The sequence below is a fragment of the Oncorhynchus tshawytscha genome, linkage group LG22, assembly GCF_018296145.1.
Source record: "Oncorhynchus tshawytscha isolate Ot180627B linkage group LG22, Otsh_v2.0, whole genome shotgun sequence".
Taxonomy (NCBI): domain Eukaryota; kingdom Metazoa; phylum Chordata; class Actinopteri; order Salmoniformes; family Salmonidae; genus Oncorhynchus; species Oncorhynchus tshawytscha.
In genome coordinates this window covers 29,410,034-29,432,797 of record NC_056450.1, presented here as the reverse complement: position 1 = coordinate 29,432,797, position 22,764 = coordinate 29,410,034, and the positions used below count along the sequence as shown (strand labels likewise).

Below are 22,764 nucleotides of genomic sequence, written 5' to 3'. Positions count from 1 at the left end.
TGTTCAAATAAACCTACCATTAAAATTATAGACGGATCATTTCTGTCAGTGGGCAAATGTACAAAATCAGCAGGGGATCAAATACTTTTTTCCCCTCACTGTATATGAATAAAGCATTGCTAAAGTGCCAAAATACTGCATTTTGACATTTCCCTCCGTCAACCCAGTGTCACTTCAAGGAAGATTTCAATCTACTTAATTTAAACGTTTGACCATTAATGTAAAGCCCAAGTTATTTTGTTGCTTTGACAGTCAATTTATGTAATGTGATTAGTGATTCATTTACAACTGTCCTTCATTTTAAGGTCAACCCTGTTACGTGAACTGAATTATTATTTTTCAAAAGAAACATTGAACATCGGAATAGTTAAATCAGTGTAAAAGCAGGTAAGCTGGTTCTACTCTTTTTGGCCGTTTGCTGGTGTTTTGTGGTGGAAAACGGAGTTGGTCAACCATAACACGTCAACCCTGTTACTCATAGATATACAGGCTAGAAATGTTTTAGCTTTTTTTTTTTTGTGAAGCTTGGATTCAATGGCCATTCCTTGCTGCACACAACAAGCTTCCATTCCCCCTGTCACAAGGGGATTTAAGGCTGATTTAAGATAACCCCGTTACTTTATACTTTATTTGGCACTTAGTCTTTTTTTAAATTTAATCTCTTTGAGATGGGAAAATGTATTTTTTTATTAATATAAACAAACTAAAAAAATTGTGTGGGGGGGACCAAGTCAGATTTCTCAAACATCACTTGGTGGACCAACCCTAATATTGGGGTACAACTAATGACTACATCTCCTCCACATGCTATTTCCATATTCTTTGTTTTATGTTCTGGCCGATAACCCCTGGCTCTATGTAGGCAGAAATGTGAGCAAACTCTTCCATCACAGCGACTGAATAATAGCTGTTGGGTGTATGATGCATATGTCATATTCAATGTTCAGGCCAGTGATTTAGTCTCTTAATGTCAATGGTTCAGAGTTTTCCAACAATGAATAGGCTTAAAGACAAGAGCTCAACCTTTCATTTTATTTATAGTAAAAATACTTTTAGATACATACTGTACAGAACATGTTTTTATGGATCTTTACAAGAGTGCCTCCTTGAAGAAATGAGAAGAGGCAGAAGGTAAAGAATGTAATCAAACTAGGTAAAGAAAACATGATGTATTGGCAATAGGCAAGACCACATCCACATTTGAATAGAGTGTCTTAATAAAGAAGTTGCAACTGAATAATAGAGCTATCCACAATTGAATACTTATCAGGAATAGCTTCTAAAGCCACCCAACATAGAAAGTTCAGAAAGATGATCCAAACAAGCCCATTTCAGTCAAAATACACTGTCTGCATCATTGACAGTAGGCAAACATTCTCCAATCCAGGTCAAGTTCTGTTGGTGTTGTTCCATGAGAGTAAAATTAAAGGTAAACAGGTTATAGCTTACTAAAAACTGAACAAGCAATGTCCACTAATGAACGCAAAACAAATCCTAACATGTTTGCATGCAATTCAAATGTAAAGTATGTATTCCCTTAAACTAACCTGTGTGTGGGCAGCAAAAACCCAAGGTTGAGATCAAGCACCATTCAAAATGTCAACCAAAGCCAAATTCATACTTGGAAAAAGACAGACATCCTTGAAGGCCTCATTTTGTAGACATACAACTACATCAATCGTGTGCGGACAATATTTGTAGTCCACATTTTACACTCACTAATGTGTGAAGTTCCTAACAAAATACCAGTTTTCAGCATTTATCAAGAGCACCATGTTTGATCTGTTGCTGTGAAATCCAGTGGTGTTGGTCATTGATAGCACTATTGTGTGTGGCGTCTTGGTCGTTGGTCAAGTTTGTATAGTAGAAGGTGCAGTGGAGATGAACCTGAGGATATGGCTGCTTTAGCTCCACATAGACCATGTTAGAGTGGAAGCCTCATGCAGCACCTTAGTCTTCAGCAGGCCACGTGGGAATTGATGCAGTATAGAACAGGATGTTTGAGTCAGCCAACACTGCCTTACCAATCCACAGTCAGAAGTAGCTTCATTCAGTTTCCCCATCTAAAACAGCCCTTCAGTTTCCCAATCTAAAAAAAAAAATTCTACAAATAGCAGTGGCCATTCAGTATTCTAAAAAATAAAGGATAGTCCATATCAAAGGGTAAACTTTTGAAAGAGCTTTAATGAAATCAAAATGAAAAAATGATAACCTCAGTTGTTGTTGTGTCTGTACAAACATCGTTTTCCACTCATCAAGCCCACAGTGTAATATAAAACTATATCATATACAAATCTTCTATTTTTTTTCTCACTAATTCAATTTCTGTAGAAACATTTTGAAAGGTGGATCTCTCTTCTGGCTCTTCACTGACTCCTTCCATCAGCTTCTCCCAGGATGACTTGCACCTGGGTGGTGTGGGGGCATTGGACAGAATTCCAAACTGGCAATGCTCTGTTGGCGCTCTCAGTTCACTTCCCAAATCCCATCCTTCTTTCTGCCCAACTCTCTCTTATCTAACTGTACCTTATAGTCTTGTCTCAGTTGTTTATGACGGTTCATCCACATGGAGCGCTCTCTCCGGGAGTCTGGACGTGTCATCCTAGTTTTTCTGTCCCAGACACCGACGGCTCCTCACTCATTCAGGGACAGGATGATGTCATCCTCAAGGTCAGAGTTGTCAGAGCTGTCTGCTGGGTTGACAGAAAGACAGCAAAGATACATTTAGAGATCTGGGGGATAAATGGGACAGAATACTGTACAAGTCACTGCTGTGGTGGTAGAAAAATGACAGAAAGCAGAAACGACATGTCTTCCATTGCCCCAGACAGTGTGAGGGTCCATCTTTTTCCCCCTTTCCTTTCATTCTGTCAATCCCTCTCAAGTGGAAGTGTCCTCACACAGCAGTAGAGTAACAGCTTTTCAAAAATAATAACATAAATGGCTACGTCATTACTAAAAAGTGTAAAGTAGCCTAGCCCTTCTGACAACAGGTTTAAGTTTACTGTTTCCAACAACTTCAACCTTGCCTGTCCTGCATCCCATGCTGTACCTATCAGTGAATGTCTGAAGGACAAACTGACAACTGTTACTCACTGTTATCCAGGGCAAGGTCCCCATCTTCCTCATCGTCATCCGAGTCGTCATCATCATCATCATCATCCTCCTCTCCATCCCCCTCCAGCAGGCGAGACACCTCATCGTCGGAGAGAGATAATTCATTGTTCCCGTCTTCCTCGTCTTCCTCATCCTCCCCGTTTTCGTTATCCAGCTCAGCGATCAGAGGGTCCGTGTCCATGTCATCATCAGAGTCATCATCATCATCGTCGTCATCGTCTTGATCGTCATCCTCCTGATAGGGACAAGTGTTCCAGAACAGCCGTGTAAGGAACATGTTTCACAGATCTTACATCTCTATATTTAGGTTGTTCTAATGTCAGTGATTGGTGATTTGATTAATTATCTACCAACATAATAGAGCTGTGCTTTTTGAAGGAAGCGGGTTTGTTGTCTCTCTTTACCTGATCATCTTCATCCTCCTCCTCTTCAGCCAGTCTCTGGCGTCCCACCTCGTACAGTCTGCACACCGTGTCTGTGTTGACCGAGTCCTGGTTCTGGATGGGAGACCGCAGCAGTCAGAAACATACAACTGTTGTGTCAGAGGCGGTCTCCCAATACTATTCTACCAGTGTGTAACATTGGATTCAAGCCCGTTCAGATTTATTAAGTTATATTACAGATGACAAAAGACCTACCTCAATCACAGCCAGGTAGCAGTCCTTGGTGTCTGTGCAGAGGTCAAAGATATTCCTCTTCACGTCAATGGTGGCTGGGGGGGGAGAGGGGGTATGTTTCATTGTCATGTAATAAATAAATAGTCACAATAGTTCAAACTTGACCATAGCTAAAGTAGTTAATACAGAAACAAGTTGTTTGGATGGAGTCTATTCGCTTACGGAACAAAATGAATTATATTGACTTCCACAGCAAGATGCTATAGACACCAAATACTTCCAAGATTATGGTTTCCCAGTTGGTGGGTCAGGAATTGTTGCTAGTGACTCATGGCTGGGTTGTTTAGGGTCGTACAGTATAAAACTGGATAGTCAATTCCTGATAAATGCAACGGCTTGAAACTCTGGTGATGGTGTGGGTCTTAGAGCCATCTCACCAATGGGTTTGTAGTCGGTGGCGTTGAACGTCCTGAAGGAGGAGCCAAAGGGAGTCTTCGTCTGCATCTCCATAATGTCATCATCATCATCTGCCTGGAGCATCGCTGCAAAAACAATCCAGCAGTGTTAGGTTCTCTACACACCACAACTGGAACACATACATAGTTGTGCTTCATATACAGAGAAAAAGCAAGAGAGGTGTATGGATGGATACAATTATTTTTTACAGGCAAAGGGTAACAGTTGCCTCAGTACAAAGGAGCTGATCATAGACTACAGGAAAAGGCGGGCCAAGTGGAGCGGGTCGCGAGTTAAGTTCCTTGGTGTCCACATCACCAACCAACTATCATGGTCCAAACACACCAAGACAGTCGTGAAGAGGGCACGACAAAACCTTTCACCCCTCAGGAGAGTGAAAAGATTTGGCATGGACCCCCAGATCCACAAAAAGTTCTACAGCTGTACCAGAGAGCATCCTGACCGGTTGCATCACCGCCTGGTATGGCAACTGCTCGGGATCTGACCGTTAAGGCGCAACAGAGGGTAGTGCGTACGACCCAGTACGTCACTGAGGCCAAGCTTTCTGCAATCCAGGACCTATATAATAGGCGAGTGTCAGAGAAAAGCTTATAAAATTGTCAGCGACTCCAGTCACCCAAGTAAGACTGTTTTCTCTGCTACCGCACGGCAAGCGGTACCGGAACGCCAAGTCTAGGACCAAAAGGCTCCTTAACAGCTTCTACCCACAAGCCATAAGACTGCTGAACAATTAATAAAAATGGCCACCAGACCATTACATTAACCCCATTTGTTTGTACACTGTGGCTGCTCGCTGCTATTATCTATAGTCGCTTCACCCCTACCTCCATGTACAAATTACCTCAACTAACCTGTAACCCCTAACACTGACACTGTAACCCCTGTAATATAGCCTTGTTATTCTTATGTTATTGTGTAACTTTTATTATCAATTTTTTATTTTATTTGGTAAAAACATTTTTTTAAACTCTTCTTGAACTACACTGTTGTTTAAGGGCTTGTAAGTAAGCATTTCACAGTAAGGTCTACACTTGTTGTATTCGGTGCATGTGACAAAGTTTGATTCCATTTTTTATTTAGAAAGGAAAATGGGTGGCCGGATGAGATGGCCAGATCGATAGACATTGACCCATTATTTTGGCTACTAAATCAGTGTGGTGTGGGTGTGCAGAGCCTTCATGGTATCCACAAGGCTTTGGGTAACAGGATTGGGGTCAATTCCATTTCTATTGAGTCAAGTGAACTGGAATTCCAATGAAAGAAATGAAAAATCCTCCTTGAAAATGGATGGCAAGGTTAAATTCAGGTACCTGTAATGTGAGGATTCATCATGGCAAAATAACAGCACACATACTGGCTGAACAGAAGTGTGGGTGGATGAATAGATCGATAGTAAACTCAGCGAAAAAAGAAACGTCTTCTCACTGTCAACTGCGTTCATTTTCAGCAAACTGAACATGTGTAAATATTTGTATGAACATAACAAGATTCAACAACAGACATAAACTGAACAAGTTCCACAGACATGTGACTAACATAAATGGAATAATGTGACCCTAGATAAGGGGGTGGTCAAAATCAAAAGTAACTGTCAGTATCTGGTGTGGCCACCAGCTGCATTAGGTACTGCAGTGTATCTCCTCCTCATGGACTTGCATCAGATTCGCCAGTTCTTGCTGTGAGATGTTACACCACTCTTCCACCAAGGCACCTGCAAGTTCCTGGACATTTCTGGGGGGGGGGGGAAATGGCCCTAGCCCTCACCCTCCGATCCAACAGGTCTCAGACGTGCTCAATGGGATTGAGATCCGGGCTCTTCGCTGGCCATGGCAGAACACTGACATTCCTTTCTTGCAGGAAATCACGCACAGAAAGAGCAGTATGGCTGGTGGCATTGTTATGCTGAAGGGTAATGTCAGGATGAGCCTGCAAGAAGGGTACCATGAGGAAGGAGGATGTCTTCCCCGTAACGCACAGCGTTGAGATAGCTTGTTGTCATTGCAGGCTAAGTCCAATGACGCGGTGACACACCGCCCCAGACCATGACAGACCCTCCACCTCCAAATCGATCCAGCTCCAGAGTACAGGCCTCGGTGTAACGCTCATTCCTTCAACGATAAAATCGAATCCGACAATCACCCCTGGAGAGACAAAACCGTGACTTGGCAGTGAAGAGCACTTTTGCCAGTCCTGTTTGGTCTAGCAACGTTGGGTTTATGCCCATAGGCAACGTTTTTGCCGGTGATGTCTGGTGAGAACCTGCCTTACAACAGGCCGACAAGCCCTCAGTCCAGCCTCTTTCATCCTATTGCGTTCCTGATGTAGCTCGGACAGTTGTTGTTGCCACCCTGTACCTGTCACGCAGGTGTGATGTTCAGATGTACCGAACCTGTGCAGGTGTTGTTACACGTAGTCTGCCACTGCGAAGACGATCAGCTGTCCGTCCTGTCTCAGGTGTCTCTCAGTACGGACATTGCAATTTGTTGCCCTGTCCACATCTGCAGTCCTCATGCCTCCTTGCAGCCTGCCTAAGGCACGTTCACGCAGATGAGCAGGGACCCTGGGCATCTTTCTTTTGGTGTTTTTCCAGAGTCAATAGAAAGGCTTCTTTAGTGCCCTAAGTTTTTGTAATTGTGACCTTAATTGCCTACCATCTGTAAGCTGTTAGTGCATGTTCATTAATTGTTTATGGTTCATTGAACAAGCATGGGAAACAGTTTTTAAACCCTTTACAATGAAGTTATTTGGATTTTTACGAATTATCTTTGAAAGACATGGCCCTGAAAAAGGGATATTTTTTTTGCTGAGTTCATGATAAGAGTGGTACTGCTGCTAGAGTGCCACTGCTGTGGGTGGATCTATCATGGCCTCACAGTGTCTCGGTCTACTGAGCTGTTAGAATGGTGTGGATGTGTAAACTTCAGTTAGTGCTAAATACGGCTGCTAGAATCCTGACTAGAACCAAAAAATTTGATCATATTACTCCAGTGCTAGCCTCCCTACACTGGCTTCCTGTCAAGGCAAGGGCTGATTTCAAGGTTTTACTGCTAACCTACAAAGCATTACATGGGCTTGCTCCTACCTATCTCTCAGATTTGGTCCTGCCATACATACCTACATGTACGCTATGGTCACAAGACGCAGGCCTCCTAATTGTCCCTAGAATTTCTAAGCAAACAGCTGGAGGCAGGGCTTTCTCCTATAGAGCTCCATTTTTATGGAATGGTCTGCCTACACATGTGAGAGACGCAGACTCGGTCTCAACCTTTAAGTCTTTACTGAAGACTCATCTCTTCAGTGGGTCATATGATTGAGTGTAGTCTGGCCCAGGAGTGTGAAGGTGAATGGAAAGGCTCTGGAGCAACGAACTGCCCTTGCTGTCTCTGCCTGGCCGGTTCTTTCATGCTGTCCCTAGGAGGGGTGCGTCACTTGAGTGGGTTGAGTCACTGATGTGATCTTCCTGTCTGGGTTGGCGCCCCCCCTTGGGTTGTGCCGTGGTGGAGATCTTTGTGGGCTATAGTCGGCCTTGTCTCAGGATGGTAAGTTGGTGGTTGAAGATATCCCTCTAGTGGTGTGGGGGCTGTGCTTTGGCAAAGTGGGTGTGGTTATATCCTTCCTGTTTGGCCCTGTCCGGGGGTATCATCGGATGGGGCCACAGTGTCTCCTGACCCCTCCTGTCTCAGCCTCCAGTATTTATGCTGCAATAGTTTGTGTCAGGGGGGCTAATGTCAGTTTGTTATATCTGGAGTACTTCTCCTGTCTTATCTGGTGTCCTGTGTGAATTTAAGTATGCTCTCTCTAATTCTCTTTCTTTCTCTCTCAGAGGACCTGAGCCCTCGGACCATGCCTACAGGACTACCTGGCATGATGACTCCTTGATTGTCCCCAGTCCACCTGGCCGTGCTGCTGCTTCATTTTCAACTGTTCTGCCTGCGGCTATGGAATCCTGACCTGTTCACCGGATGTTCTACCTGTCCCAGACCTATTATTTGACCATGCTGGTCATTTATGAACATTTGAACATCTTGGCCATGTTCTGTTATAATCTCCACCCGGCACAGCCAGAAGAAGACTGGCCACCCCTCATAGCCTGGTTCCTCTCTAGGTTTCTTCCTAGGTTTTGGCCTTTCTAGGGAGTTTTTCTTAGCCAACGTGGTTCAACACCTGCATTGCTTGCTGTTTGGAGTTTTAGAATGGGTTTCTGTACAGCACTTTGAGATATCAGCTGATGTACGAAGGGCTATATAAATAAATTTGATTTGATGTGGGTGGATCTATCATGGCCTCCCAGTGGCTGTAGATGTGAACCAGCTGGTTAGACTCCTCTGCTCGCTCAGGGCACAGCCTTCCGGCCATATGGTTCAGCAGGGCCGTGTGGCATCAAACACACACATCTACATGCACCTTTCACATGTCGTGAAAACACAACCCCACAAGCATTCACCTTTCAACACACATCTAAAAGTCTTAGCTCTTCACCATAAGGTGAAATTTGACCAGCCTTGCTACCACCTCACACTACTTCATTTCCCATAGTCCTTACCTCCGTAGATCACCGTGCCGTTGTTGTTGAAGACGATCCTACACTGGTCCAGAGCTGGCACTGTATGGAGGAGGTGAAAAGTCCGCAGGTCCCACTGACACAACCATTAAGGAATCACACTGTCACATTATCAATATAGCATATTGACTACTCAACCTAATACCTCTGGGATTGAGATGTACTCAACAGATGGCATGGGACAGTCCCATCTTGACATTAGATCACTTATCAGACAAACTGATGCAGGCTCAGTACCGCCAATTAACTCTACAAATATGACTATAACTATTGTACAGTCTGAGTCGGATACAATCTCAGTGTTGACGATGACCTCCAGGCCATTGGGGTGGAACACTCCACTGATGTTCATGTTGAACTTGTCAAACTTGTGGATGGCACGAGCCGAGCGCACGTCCCACAGTACACCGTCGTTCAGCACCAGGTCGTCAGTGGGGTTAAAGGTCGCACAGTTCCTCTTGTAGTTATTGGCCAGGTCCGGGTAGTTGAGGGTCAGGGTTTTCTGCCCCGTCTGGATGTCATAGATCTGAGACCCAAAGATCAGGTGATCAGGACAAAAAAAACAAAGCTTGTGTACCCGGTCATTCAGTTTAACCTTTAGATGTTTATAAAGAAGACTTACGTGGGCTATGTGTTCCTTTGTGCCAATAACTCGGTCTTGTGAGAGTTTGCTGAACTCCACATAATGATCATCTAAGAAGGAATGCCTGGAAAGAAGAATGAATAGAGATAAATAGAAAATATTCCTTACAACCTCTGACTTCAGGCCATATAGAATAAGCCATTTAGGTTAAGTAATGATGCACCAATGTTGCTTTGGTTAAACTGAGGGCAGAAGGAGGCCAAACTACACTGTGTATTGTATGAAGTGAACATTCCAGCCCTAAGACATAGTGATGGGGATAAAAAAATAGAAAGTAACATATTGCAACACTATTTTGGACGATATTATATTGATACTTTGACTCCAAGTATAATTTTTTATTTGTAATTTGTTAGCTAGTGCTAGAGAGCTGTACCTGCGCTAACCCTCCGGTATTTTTCATCCTATAGCTTGTTCGCCATCTTTTTAAATAGTGAGACATGTTTTCAGTTATTTTATTTCCATGATTGATCAAAACTAATTTCCTCATGTTCTCTCGTCTCTCTGCAGTAGACATATAGTGAGCAGTGTTCCGAACATCAATCACAATAAAAATTACAGTATTGAATAGTGAGAGTCACAATACATATCGAATAACACCTAAGTATTGTGATAGTATTGTATTGCAAGGTCCCTGGCAATTCCCAGGACTAAGGCAGTTCAGTTAGTGTGTTTAACGAATGTGTCAGTCTCTTTCAGCAGTTCCATGCTCTGCTGGCACTGAACAGCTGGACCATTGGGCAGGGAGCACCATAAACACACAACCAATAGAATTAACCATAGAAATGGAATGGGTAAAGCAGTCATCCCCATTTTAAGAAATAACCAACTGTATTGATCTGACAAGGTCAGTCTCCTGTGTCACACTTACTTCATGATGAACACTGACTTCATGCCCCACAGTGCAGACAGAGGATAACTCCATGATGCCGACGTCAACAACAGAGAGCCATCCTGATGACAAAAAAAAGACAAAAGTTCACTAAAAAACTAATGTATTAGATATCCACAATACATGTAGATTTTTAAATGTCCCCACTGACCCGTGATGGCTCTAGGTGTGTGATGGCAGAGCTGTGGCAGCTGTAGCTCGCCTCCTCCTGGCCTGTGAACACATTGTAGAGTTTGAGCTGGCCCGTACACGTCCCCAGCATCAGGAACCGCTCACGGGCAGAGAAGGCACAACACATGAACCCACTCTCATCCTCATCTGCCTCCCTGAACACAGACATGGGACGAAACCTGGGGGGAAAGGGGAACATGTTACCCAGAGAAACCTGGGGGGAAAAGGGGAACATGTTACCCAGAGAAACCTGGGGGGAAAAGGGGAACATGTTACCCAGAGAAACCTGGGGGGAAAAGGGGAACATGTTACCCAGAGAAACCTGGGGGGAAAAGGGGAACATGTTACCCAGAGAAACCTGGGTGAAAAGGGGAACATGTTACCCAGAGAAGTCCATCTAAAAACCCAATTAAAAGGACTTTGAGTCCCCAGTGTATTAGGAACCAAACATACCTGCTAAAGATGAGATGTCTGTCGAAGCAGCCCCCGTCCACCCCTCCATACTTGGGGTAGACGACCCTGCGTGTGTTTCGGGAGGTGAAGTTGGTTGGGGCCTGGCGCCTCTGCTTGGGTTCGGGGCACTGGTGGGGGGTGAAAAGGGAGAAAGGGGGGCAGGTGGTGACAGGGTTCTTGCAGCGTGCGTGCTGCTCCCTCAGGTACTCTGTGATGATGCTGTCCAGGGCGGGGGGAGAGGGCAGGTGTCTGTCCAGCTGTTTTTTCATGGCTGGACTCTGGCTGAAGGCACCGTAATCTGACTTCTGCCTCAGCACCCGCGGCTTCTTACAGCTGGCAGGCACGGGGCATGGCGACGGGCGCTCTCGCGTGAACACGATCCGACCAATTAGGGGAGAGCCGTTGCTTTGGTGAGGGGTCAACAGGGGAGGGGCGGCTGGAGGGAGTGCGAGGAGTTGCGACGTCGAGGGACGGGGCTGAACTGACAACGGCATGGACGGATGAGAGCCGTGGCTCGCCAACCGCGCTGCAACCCCATTGGCCAGCCGAGGGGTCCGGGGGAGGGCAGGGGCAGGGGAGGCAGGAGGAGGGGGAACAACGACAGGAAGTAAAGCTGAGGAAGATGGGTGGGGGAGGATGGCCATGGGGAGGTCAGCCTCCTTGGTGAGTGTGGTGGCCGTGTCATGCAGGCCTTTGGCCACCAGGTGGTTCCGGATCAACAGCAGTAGCTCCTTCTCAGGGAAGGAGATCCTGGACTGGGCCACCACATTAGCCCTCTGCAGCCAGGCCAGGGACACATCCGTCCCTATCATGAGGGGTTTACCAGACACTCGCTTGATGAGCTCTGCCGCAAACTTGCAGAATTTGACGTGTTCGCTGCGTTTGTCTTGGAGCACAGGCTCCTTCATAAGCTGCTGGATGTGTCCGCTGCTGAAGAGAGGCAGCTTGCTGATAATCTGTCTGACTGAGCTGGAGCGGGACAGACCCACCAGGGCCTTACAGGCCAGGGCCCGGATTTGATCCGCATCTGTGATGGGCATCTTCACCGTCAGCAGGGACAGGAGCACCTACAGGGAGATGGCAGAAGAACTAGCTATGGTTACGAGTGCATAATAACAGTATTGAGAAATCATAAAAGTAACCCAAACCATTCATGAATAGACAAATCAGAGACCAGTAGCGCCCAACAACATACCAGCGTAATATCTATCAATAGACAGTTCCGAAGATAATCTTCTCTCACCTTGATGCCGTTGTTAGACTGCACCACGTTCCACATCTTGCTGAGCACGCTCTCACTGCTCTTGGTAGTCTGGGGCAGGCGTCTACGAGGTGTGCCCGAGATGAACTTGCCGATGCTGGACATGCGTTTGTCCGGAGCACACACACAGTTGATGACCACCTGCAGAGCAGACTTCTGGATCTCGGCGTCGTTCACAAACACCTCTCCCTCCGCCACCAACAGGACTACACTCATACCTGAGGAACAACTGAACATTAAGATTAAACCCCAAAGCAAACAGTCCTGGTCTGCTGGATAGATAAGGAGGTGTCAATAGAACACCATGGCAGGACAGGTAACGTACCCACGGTGGAGACTGCATTACCCCCCTCCCCATCTGGCACAGCCACAGACTCAGCCATCAGCAGCTGGGTCTTCGGGATCACCGTCAAGATGCTCAGTATGTCCAGGGCATAACGCACTGTGTCACTCCTAGGGGACAACACGGAGGGAAACAGTCACACAGTATTACTCGGGTATTCACTTAAATTGTGAAAAGATATAAACAAGTGTTCTCCATAATGAATAGAGATGTATTTTAATATAGAGCAGAGTATTTTAATTATGGATACCCATAAGGCACTGGTTAGTTTTGCAGCAGCTACTCTTCCTGGGGTCCAGCAATATTGAAGTTGCACTATGCAGAAATCACTCTGACATTTCCTGGTTGCTAAAACTATAACAGTTAGTCTAATTTCAGTTTATGTGACAAAATAAGCTAGTGTAGTGTAGAGAATCATCATACCGTCTAAACCACTGTGAAATACATTTTCCAGAACCATAAATATTATTTCAGCTGTTTGAAACTGGTATAAAACAGAAAGAAAAAAAGGAAAAAGGGAAGCATGAACAGATCTACCGCTTCTTAGACTTGCTTTCAAGTAGAATGAGATCTATACATTCGGTCAGGTCGCCCAAAAAGTTACATATTGCCACTAAGGCAAATTAAATACAATATTAGCTAATTATTATATTCTCACCAAAACATTTGTAGCATCCGAACAGTTTGGCCTACAAAACTATTATGTTTATGGAAAGATGAGAATCTCACGAACACGATGATGTTCTCCGTTTTGCTCTACAACCCCCAACAAGCGTCTTGGCAGTCATCTGCAGTCGACACAGCCGATCTGCCAACTTCCCACAAGGGAATCTGTACTTGCAATAGAGAAGGAAGGTTGCATTTCTTTTCTGTCCTTACCTGCCATAGTAGGTCCTCCAGTCACAAGCAATGGAGATGAGCTGCAGCAGCAGCTGAACACAGGACAGCTTGTGGAACACCTCAGCTGGCTCCCAGTACAATCTGACTGGGCCGTACTCGATCAGGAACTCCATCATCTCCACCACCTGCTCATGGGTGTAGCTGCACGCCTGGGGAACAGAAGGACAATGAGGCACCTCTGAAGGAAAAACATCACCAAGGTATATCTGTGATGATGGGTTCCAGGGGGTTGGGGTCAATTCAGAAAGGGAACTTTATAAACACCTATAGAAAGAAATTGGCAATTTAGAGCAAAAAATCACTTCAATCTCCCAACTCAGATGGGACGGCCTGTTCCGCCTACCTTGTAGTAGGGCTGAGGGTGAATGGGAGCGCCCCCCTCAGTCCGCTGCAGGGATTGCTTGACCTGCTCCACCTTGATGGCCAGATGGGCCTCGAAGAACCTGCGCAGGGCCATGCAGGTGTGCTTGGCTGTCTGCCTGCTGGAGAAGATCTGGTCATCACTCAGCAGGGCCGCCTGATCTTCAGGGTTTAAGATCTCCAGCGTACTTATCTGGAGACAGTAGAATTATACACAATAAGCAGCAGTGTAATACACACTGCAACAGTGAGCATGTTCAGAGAACTGATCGAGAGACAGAAATAGCAAAACAGTATTTTTTACAAATATTAGAAAACCCTGTCCTAGTGACAGCTAGAGGAAACAGAAGCAAGAATAAACCAGACAGGCCCTCCTACCAGGTTGACGAGGCGTCGGAGGCCGTCCTGCCTATCGAAGAGCTCCAGCACGGCTCGGTAGGAGAAGGAAATGGAGAAGAACATGGTGGCGTGGCAGCAGCCCGAGGCGTGGGAACACTCCAACAGCCACAGAGTGTAGCTCACCACGTCAGACAGGATGGAGTGAGGCAGCATACACACCTAAGGGGAACAGAAACACATGAAGTGAACACACAATTTGTATGGACTTAATTTACTTCAATGTAAATCTGTGTTACACACACAGACCACAGGAACAGTTGATCTTTATGGTGTGTGTTGGTCCCCTACCCTCTCCATGGCATCCTGGTTGTAGGCCAGGTAGTAGAGGCACAGAGACACCCCTGTGGCGGCCATGGAAGGCTTAGGGATCTCCAGAAGCTTCTGAACTCCTCCATGGGCCACAAACTGGGCTGCAAACTTCTTATGCAGGAGCAGGGAGGCCAGGTACTACAGGTAGAGAACGGGAATCCTAGGATAAAGCTGGGATGCACTTCTTTAAACAATTGAGGCGCATTCTAAGTCAGTTACTGCTAGGGCTGTGGGAGTCACTAAACTTCATCAGCCAGTGACTGTCAAGCAAATAACTTGGGTCTCACGGTAATTGACCGTTAATTAACAAACATTCAGCATCTCCTGGCTTCCACACATCTACAGTTGAAGTTGGAAGTTCACATACACGTTAGCCAAATACATTTAAAAACTCACTTTTCACAATTCCTGACATTTAATCCTAGTAAAAATTCCCTGTCTTGGGTCAGTTAGGATCTCCACTTTATTTTAAGAATGTGAAATGTCAGAATAATAGCTGAGGATTTATTTAAGCTTTTATTTATTTCATCACATTCCCAGTGGGTCAAAAGTTTGCATACACTCAATTAGTATTTGGTAGCATTGTCTTTAAATTGTTTAACTTGGGTAGCCTTCCACAAGCTTCCCACAATAAGTTGGGTGAATTTTGGCCCAGTCCTCCTGACAGAGCTGGTGTAACTGAGTCAGGTTTGTAGGCCTCCTTGCTCGCACACGCTTTTTCAGTCCTACCCACAAATTTTCTATAGGATTGAGGTCAGGGCTTTGTGATGGCCATACCAATACCTGGACTTTGTTGTCCGTAAGCCATTTTGCCACAACTTTGGAAGTATGCTTGGGGTCATTGTCCATTTGGAAGACCCATTTGCGACCAAGTTTTAAACTTCCTGACTGATGGCTTGAGATGTTGCTTCATTATATCCACGTAAATTTCCTAACTCATGATGCCATCTATTTTGTGAGGTGCACCAGTCCCTCCTGCAGCAAATCACCCCCACAACATGATGCTGCCACCCCTGTGCTTCACGGTTGGAATGGTGTTCTTCGGCTTGCAAGGCTCCCTCTTTTTCCTCCAAGCATAACAATGGTCATTATGGCCAAAAGCTTATATTTTTGTTTCATCAGACCAGAGGACATCTCTCTCAAAAGTACGATCTTTGTCCCCATGTGCATTTGCAAACCGTTGTCTGGCTTTTTTTAATGGTGGTTTTGGAGGCGTTCTTCCTTGCTGAGCAGCCTTTCTGGTTATGTTGATATAGGACTCGTTTTACTGTGGATAAAGATACTTTTGTACCCGTTTCCTCCAGCATCTTCACAAGGTTCTTTTCTGTTGTTCTGCACTTTTTGCACCAAAGTACGTTCATCTCTAGGAGACAGAAGGAGTCTCCTTCCTGAGCGGTATGACGGCAGTGTGGTCCCATGGTGTTTATACTTGCATACTACTGTTTGTACAGATGAACGTGGTACTTTCAGGCGTTTGGACATTGCTCCCAAGGATGAACCAGACTTGTGGAGGCCGACATTTTTTTTCCTGAGGTCTTGGCTGATTTATTTTGATTATACCATGACGCCAAGCAAAGAGGCGCTGAGTTTGAAGGTAGGCCATGAAATACATCCACAGGTACACCTCCAATTGACTCAAATGATGTCAATTAGCCTATCAGAAGGTTCTGAAGCCATGACACCATTTTCTGGAATTTCCCAAGCTGTTTAAAGGGCACAGTCAACTTAGTGCATGTAAACCTTCTGACCCACTGGAATTGTGATTCAGTGAATTATAAGTGAAATAATCTGTCTGTAAACAATTGTTGGAAAAATTACTTGTGTCATGCACCAAGTAGATGTCCTAACCGACTTGCCAAAACTATAGTTTGTTAACAAGAAATTTGTGGAGTGGTTGAATAACGAGTTTTATTGACTCCAACCTAAGTGTATGTAAACTTCTGACTTCAACTGTACATCTACATTTTAGAAAGCCTAATAAATCCATGTAATACAGCCTACATCTTCAAAATAAATTAATTATTTATTTTAGACAGGTCTAAAGAAACATGATATGAAGAAAATGTAGTCTATTTCAGAAGAACAGAATAGCATACTCTGAGTTGTCCTTATGCTTGGTCGTGATCTGGCTATGCCAAATGCCAGTGGGCTAAACTAGTTCATTTAGCAGACAAGATTTGCTTAGAATTCAATGGCATTATTTTATAGTATGAAGAACACAATTGAACAAAGCTGAATAAAACAGAAATATTTCCCCAAACAATTTGTGCACACACATGCAGCTGTTCGGTGTTGAGCGGTTAACAAAGAGATAAGTACTCCTTTCTGCGTAGTTTACAGTTATTAATCTAACTTTAGTTGTTCTACAAACATTGGGCTATATGTTTTGATTTTTAATTGATTTTAAGGCTGCATGATGCAACTAATGATGATTTGAAAAAAGTTGCTTGAAAAGGCATTAGCTCTGCTTTGTTTTTTTTGTGCAGGCTGTACAATATTCATTAGTCTCTCATTTACAATTTGACAAGAACAAATTTCATGGTGGCATTCCCTTTCTGGCTGTAATTCACCCTAAAAAAAATCCATGCCTTCTCCCTGAGAGCTGCGCACTCTCCATCCCGTGATCGGGTCTTTCTCAGACTACAAGCGAAGACCGACACATCCGGGACACGCCTGCGAATGTCCTTCTCCAATTCTGAGGTGCATATTGAAGATTTAAAGGAACGGTCCACATGTACTTTTTGTCAGCCAACAAGATGAGTAGGCATAACAAACAGCAAAAGCAATCTATCCCACATAGCACAAAAGTCGACCTGTTCTATTGTGTGCGAGAAATAAATATTCCAAAGTCTGTGACAGTTGTGGGACGCAATAGATCCCAAATTAAAACAACCACTAGCATCAATGTTTAAAAATGGGCTAGGTTACATGAGGTGTGTGACTATGATTCGAAAAAGTCGCCAAAAAAAAAGTCTGTTTCTTATGCTGGGCATCATTCACAAGTGATAATATATAATTCACAACCCATCAGACTATTCATGATTTCATCATGCCTTTACATATACTAAAAAATATCCAAAATCAGTCAAAAGTTTTTAGACACCTATTCATTCAAGGGGTTTTTCTTTATTTTTACATTGTAGAAAAATGGAAGACATCAAAACTATGAAAACATGGAATCATGTAGTAGCCAAAAAAAACATAACGAATCAAAATATGTTTTACATGTTTTACATGTTTGAGATTATTCAAAGTAGTCACCTTTTGCCTTGATGACAGCTTTGCACACTCTTGGCATTCTCTCAACCAGCTTCACCTGTAAGGCTTTTCCAAACGTGTTGAAGGAGTTCCCACATATGCTGAGCACTTGTTGTCTGCTTATCCTTCACTCTGCTGTCCAACTCATCCCAAACCATCTCAATTTGGTTGAGGTGATTGTGGAGGCCACAAAGGCACGGCGGTTGGAACCAAAAATCTCTAATTTGGACTCATCAGACCAAAGGACAGATTTCCAATGGTCTAAAGTCCATTGCTCATGTTTCTTGGCCCAAGCAAGTCTCTTCTTTTTATTGGTGCCCATTAGTAGTGGTTTCTTTGCAGCAATTAGACCATGAAGGCCTGATTTCCCACAGTCTCCTCTGAAATGTTGAGATGTTGATGTTGTGTCTGTTATTTGAACTCTGTGAAGCATTTATTTGGGCTGCAATCTGAGGTGCAGTTAACTCTAATGAACCTATCCTCTGCAGCAGAGGTAACTCTGGGTCTTCCTTTCCTGTGGCAGTCCTCACGAGAGCCAGTTTTATCATAGTGCTTGAAGGCTTTTGTGACTGCACTTGAAGAAACTTTCAAAGTTCTTCAAATTTTCCAGACTGACTGGCCTTCACGTCTTAAAGTAATGATGGACTTTCGTTTTGCTTATTTGAGTAGTTCTTGCCATATTAAGAACTTGTTCCTTTACCAAATAGGGCTATCTTCTGTATACCACCCCTACCATGTCACAACACAACTGAAATTCCACAAATTAACAAGGCACACCTGTTAATTGAAATGCATTCCAGGTGACTACCTCATGAAGCTGGTTGAGAGAATGCCAAGAGAGTGCAAAGCTGTCAAGGCAAAGGGTGGCTACTTTGAAGAATCTCAAATATATTTTGATTTGTTTAACACTTTTGGCTACTACATGATTTCATGTGTTATTTCATAGTTTTGAGGTCTTCACTATTATTCTATAATGTAAAATTAGTAAAGATAAAGAAAAACCCTGGAATGAGTAGGTGTGTCCAAACTTTTGACTGGTACTGTGTGAGTGAAATTTATATTGATTTAGAATGGACCATTATCACGCAACTGTCCCGAAAAATGGGCAGACGAAAAACAACATGTTATCTATGCACTTAAATAGAGAATGGAGGATGCTTTTCCAGTGATTAATTTTCATGCCAGCCAGTTAAGGCTATACTCCTGTTGTATGGTTGAGCAATGTGCTTAATATTAGGAATGTTGAGAAATACATATAGTTGGCCTAGCCTATAGAAAGCGGATGTGATCCTCCTCTTTTCTCATGCAATTGCATACCCTATAGAAATGTTGTGCAACATTAGCCCATGGGCTCTCATGAAGTGTTTGATTCGATTTTCAGTGATTAGAGGGACAATAGAGTGCCGAATACCAGGCAGTTAGCAAGTTTGGTAGGCTACTAATGATCAGCAGCATCTGAGCTTGGAGAAGCCTAATTAGCGTGACTAAACGGTCACGTGGAAATTGGCTGCCTTCCTGACTCGTGACCGCCCGTAATACGGTCACCGCAACAGCCCTAGTTGTAGTAAGGTTACCTTGAGAGCCTCAAAGGTGAGCTGTACATCGTTGGTCTGCTTCAGGTCCATGTAATGGATGAGCAGCTCACAGGCTCCCATCTGCATGAAGACAGCCAACAGCTGAAAGACAGAAAATACAGAGAAATGAAACATTTATGCAGAGTACTACTCGTCTGTCTAGCAGTCTACAGTTATTTATGGCATAATGTCTTCAACGAGTACAGTACTAGCTCTTATAATAGAGTTTGACAAGACTGACATCTGCTGGTAGGTTTATGTAGCAGACACTAACCTCCTGGTACTCCCCCAGAGGGGTGAGGTACTGTAGGATGAGCCTCTGCTCCATCTCCGGGGTCAGAGGGTAAAGGTGATAGTTGTTCCCAATCACCCAGGGGCTCATCTCAGACCAGCTGCTGTTGGACAGCTCGCTGAAGTTCCTCTCCGGCTCCGGCAGGGAGAAGTTCAGCTTCTGTTTCACCTTCCGTCCATTCTCCCTCTCCGCCCTCCTCTTGAGGTGACTGCTGCCCTCCGCCCTGCCATCTGGGAAGTCCCGGTGGGACAGAGACTGCGGGGCAGACACAGGTTTCATCAGGCCTTTAATGGACGAGCTGGTGCAGCTGCTGATCTTGTGGGAAGAGTTGTCAGACTCATTGCTGGGGAAGGGGCTATCCTCTATGTCCTCCTCTGGTCCCTTCTCTGTTCTGTTATTCCCTGGGGGGAAGGGGTTCTCCTCTCTGTCCTCCTCTGGTCCCTTCTCCACCCTCTCTGTGCCGTTATTCCCAGAGGAGAACGGGGTGTCCTCGAAGCCTCCATCAACAGTCTCCTCATCCAGAGGAAGGAGAGGTTCCCCCAGGGCCTTCCTGGGACTGGGCCGTTTAAACTCCTTCCTGTTCTCAGTGTCCTTGGCCTGCAGCTCACGTAGCCGCTGCAGCATTAGAGGCACCTGAGAGAGCGAGAGAGATGCATCTAGCGTCATTCAGAGATACGGATGGACACCATGGCGCCCACATGTGGCAACACAAGGTCAAATTAAATTGAACCCACATTGCAGTATTTATACAAGATCTTATGTTCATGTTGTTAAACCTTCTCAGAGGCTTAATAAAAACACCTCATAATAGGGTTTGGGCACTGACCAGGACCGAGTTCTCCTCCCTGTAGTTGGCAGCGATGTCCTGGTTCTCCATGGCTCCAGCCAGCAGGCCCGTAGCATAGATCATCAGGGGTTGCTCAGCCTCCTGGGCCCATTTAAACAGCCTCTCCACTATGCCCTCCTGTCACAAACACAACATTATGATTATTGAATAGGTTGCATATTCTAGCTAACTAAATCTATAAACATGTTTAAGTGCATCTCCACAGAAGCAGGTTGTAGCATACCTTCTCCTGAAAGACCACAGCGGTCTCCAACCCAGGCATGATGTTCTGCAGCAAGCGACAGGCTGCCGTGTTAAGGGTGAGCTCTCTGCTGGTCATCACATAGCTATTCACCAGCTGGAAAAAGACAGGAGTTGAAATAACATGCACTCACCAGATCATCAATTTACAAATAATACTAAATAAGTATAATTGTTTTCCATTCTTACCGCATTCATGAAGTCATCATCTTTGAACAGGATCTTAAGCAGATGACCCAAGACGCATTCTGGATCAGCTCTCCCTAAGTGACAAAAGGTGGGGAGAATTAAAAATATACAAAATGTCAACTATCACTTTTGCTAGCTAGAGTTAATTATATAGCTATGACTACACACAACAGAAATAAAACATCTTACCAGGGTGCCTGTCATCAAAAGGATCAGGATCAGCTTTGTGATATTCCTCAGTCTCCCTCTCCACCAGCTCTGAGATCCTGAGAGGAAAATAAAAGCCCATGATATATTCAAAATAGACAACATATTCCTAAATGTCCAGAGGCTTTAAAACAAACAAACATCCATCCATCCCTTCAAGTAATGTGATCTGAATAAAGTAAGTGCATTTTTGTTGTTGTTGAAACTTCCCATAATATCCACTGGTGTTACAAAACATGATCCTCCTTTATTACACAGGCACTCACTTGGTGAGGATGTTAACCAGGTCTGGTGTGCTAGCCTGCTGCTCCCCCTCCCACTTCTCCAACCAATGCTCCAGCAGAGCAGTCAGCTCTGCCTTGGAATCCACGCTGGCAGATGCCGACGCCATGGTGTGGCCTAATACACAGAAAACACATGATGAAAGAATGTGCAAAACACTGGATTGGTGCAAGCAAGATGGAAGCATTGAATGTTCACAGAAAAGTGGTAGGAAATCAATCTAGCCCGTATCAACATTTACAATGACAGGCAACTGACGGATAGTGATAGTCACTAACACTAGCTTACTTATTTGGCCTACTCCTGAAATAAAATATATTTAATGCATGATCGATCTATGCACACAAACCACGACTTCCTCTCCAGTTGCAACCAGTGACTCAAAGGGGACCTTTCTTTGGGCTTCAGTTCAGAACAGATCCAGTCAGACGGCTGCATAGGTCCCTAGAGACTCCAACGGTCAACAGGTGATTTGGTCATGATGCTAGAAACCATCCAATAGCATTAGCTATCTAACGTTACTGTGTAGTAGCTACTAGTTAGCCTATTTCTAACGTCAGCTTGCAACCGTTACTGTCTCCGGAATATATAGCTAAAGGTTAGCTAGCTACTGTACAGGATGACAAGCAACACCGTCATCGGTACGTCGATAGCTAACTTATTTCTTAGATAAACTCTGCAGGTGTGAAATACCCCGTTTAGCTAAATGTACCAGCTAGATAGCTAGCTACGGATATTCGCTATATAGAGTTACAACGTTGGAAAATCTGTTTAAGCGAAGTTACACTTAGTTCAGTGTTCAGAAACTGCTGTTTGCATTGATTGTGCACACGAGCTAGCTACAAGACCGCCCAGAGTAGACAGTTATTAATGTGCGAGACAGCATTGTTGGCTAACTAACGCTATGTAGCTAGCTAGCTAGCGAACACATTATTAGCATGTTATGCGAATGCATACCTTGATATGCTCAATTTTCCCTCGCTTTCCTTATTCCTTCCACAAAAAAATACTTTTTAAAATCCCGACATACACTTGCTAGCTAGACCTGTATTGTTAAAAACAATACAAACTGCAGCTTCGCACAGCACCTTATCACTTGTTTTAGCACAGCCTTGTTCGGGGTTTATTATGGCGAACACGTTCTACACGGTTGTCACGAGTTACCACAGCCACAAAGTCAAATTGGATATATCGTAAACATACATACTTTCTTTTGTTGCTTTTTGGTCTTAATTTAATTTAAGGGTTATACATAAGGTTTGTAGTGTGGTTAAGTTTAGGTTTAAAGTCCGATTTTAAGAAGAGAAATTGTACAAAAAAAGAAAAAGAGGCGGGGTTTATGCCTTTGTGGCTGTGCTAACCAATGACGACC

General features: G+C 44.4%; 1 protein-coding gene across 4 annotated transcripts; it reads right to left on the bottom strand.

Annotated features, from left to right (window-relative positions):
- Positions 1 to 1,018: 1,018 nt before the first annotated feature.
- LOC112222284 (DDB1- and CUL4-associated factor 1) lies at positions 1,019 to 22,686 on the bottom strand. Of its 4 annotated transcripts, XM_024385034.1 has the most exons (26): positions 22,350 to 22,686; positions 21,742 to 21,876; positions 21,377 to 21,509; positions 21,093 to 21,169; positions 20,904 to 20,977; positions 20,698 to 20,811; positions 20,454 to 20,591; positions 19,610 to 20,260; positions 19,336 to 19,437; positions 14,483 to 14,641; positions 14,174 to 14,353; positions 13,779 to 13,988; positions 13,415 to 13,584; positions 12,518 to 12,645; positions 12,175 to 12,410; positions 10,932 to 11,998; positions 10,459 to 10,657; positions 10,287 to 10,369; positions 9,395 to 9,479; positions 9,065 to 9,298; positions 8,755 to 8,848; positions 4,172 to 4,276; positions 3,756 to 3,829; positions 3,522 to 3,614; positions 3,097 to 3,352; positions 1,019 to 2,693 (listed from the first exon to the last, which is right to left on the bottom strand). In XM_024385034.1, exons 3-26 carry the CDS (start codon positions 21,499 to 21,501, stop codon positions 2,635 to 2,637), a joined length of 4,713 nt encoding a protein of 1,570 aa, XP_024240802.1. In that variant the 5' UTR covers positions 21,502 to 21,509; positions 21,742 to 21,876; positions 22,350 to 22,686; the 3' UTR covers positions 1,019 to 2,634. The 4 variants fall into 4 exon arrangements, with proteins under 4 accessions (XP_024240802.1, XP_024240803.1, XP_024240801.1 ...); XM_024385035.1 differs by lacking the exon at positions 21,742 to 21,876 and having other exon boundaries at positions 22,481 to 22,686; XM_024385033.2 differs by lacking the exon at positions 21,742 to 21,876 and having other exon boundaries at positions 22,350 to 22,685.
- Between the last annotated feature and the right edge of the window lie 78 nt (positions 22,687 to 22,764).

Coding starts and splice junctions, on each gene's coding strand:
- LOC112222284 (XM_024385034.1), bottom strand. CDS start 21,501: ATGGCGTCGGCATCTGCCAGCGTGGATTCCAAGGCAGAGCTGACTGCT. Junction 20,978..21,092: donor TTTTGATGACAGGCACCCTG/GTAAGATGTTTT, acceptor TTTGTCACTTAG/GGAGAGCTGATCCAGAATGC. Junction 10,658..10,931: donor AGACATCTCATCTTTAGCAG/GTATGTTTGGTT, acceptor CTTTCCCCCCAG/GTTTCGTCCCATGTCTGTGT.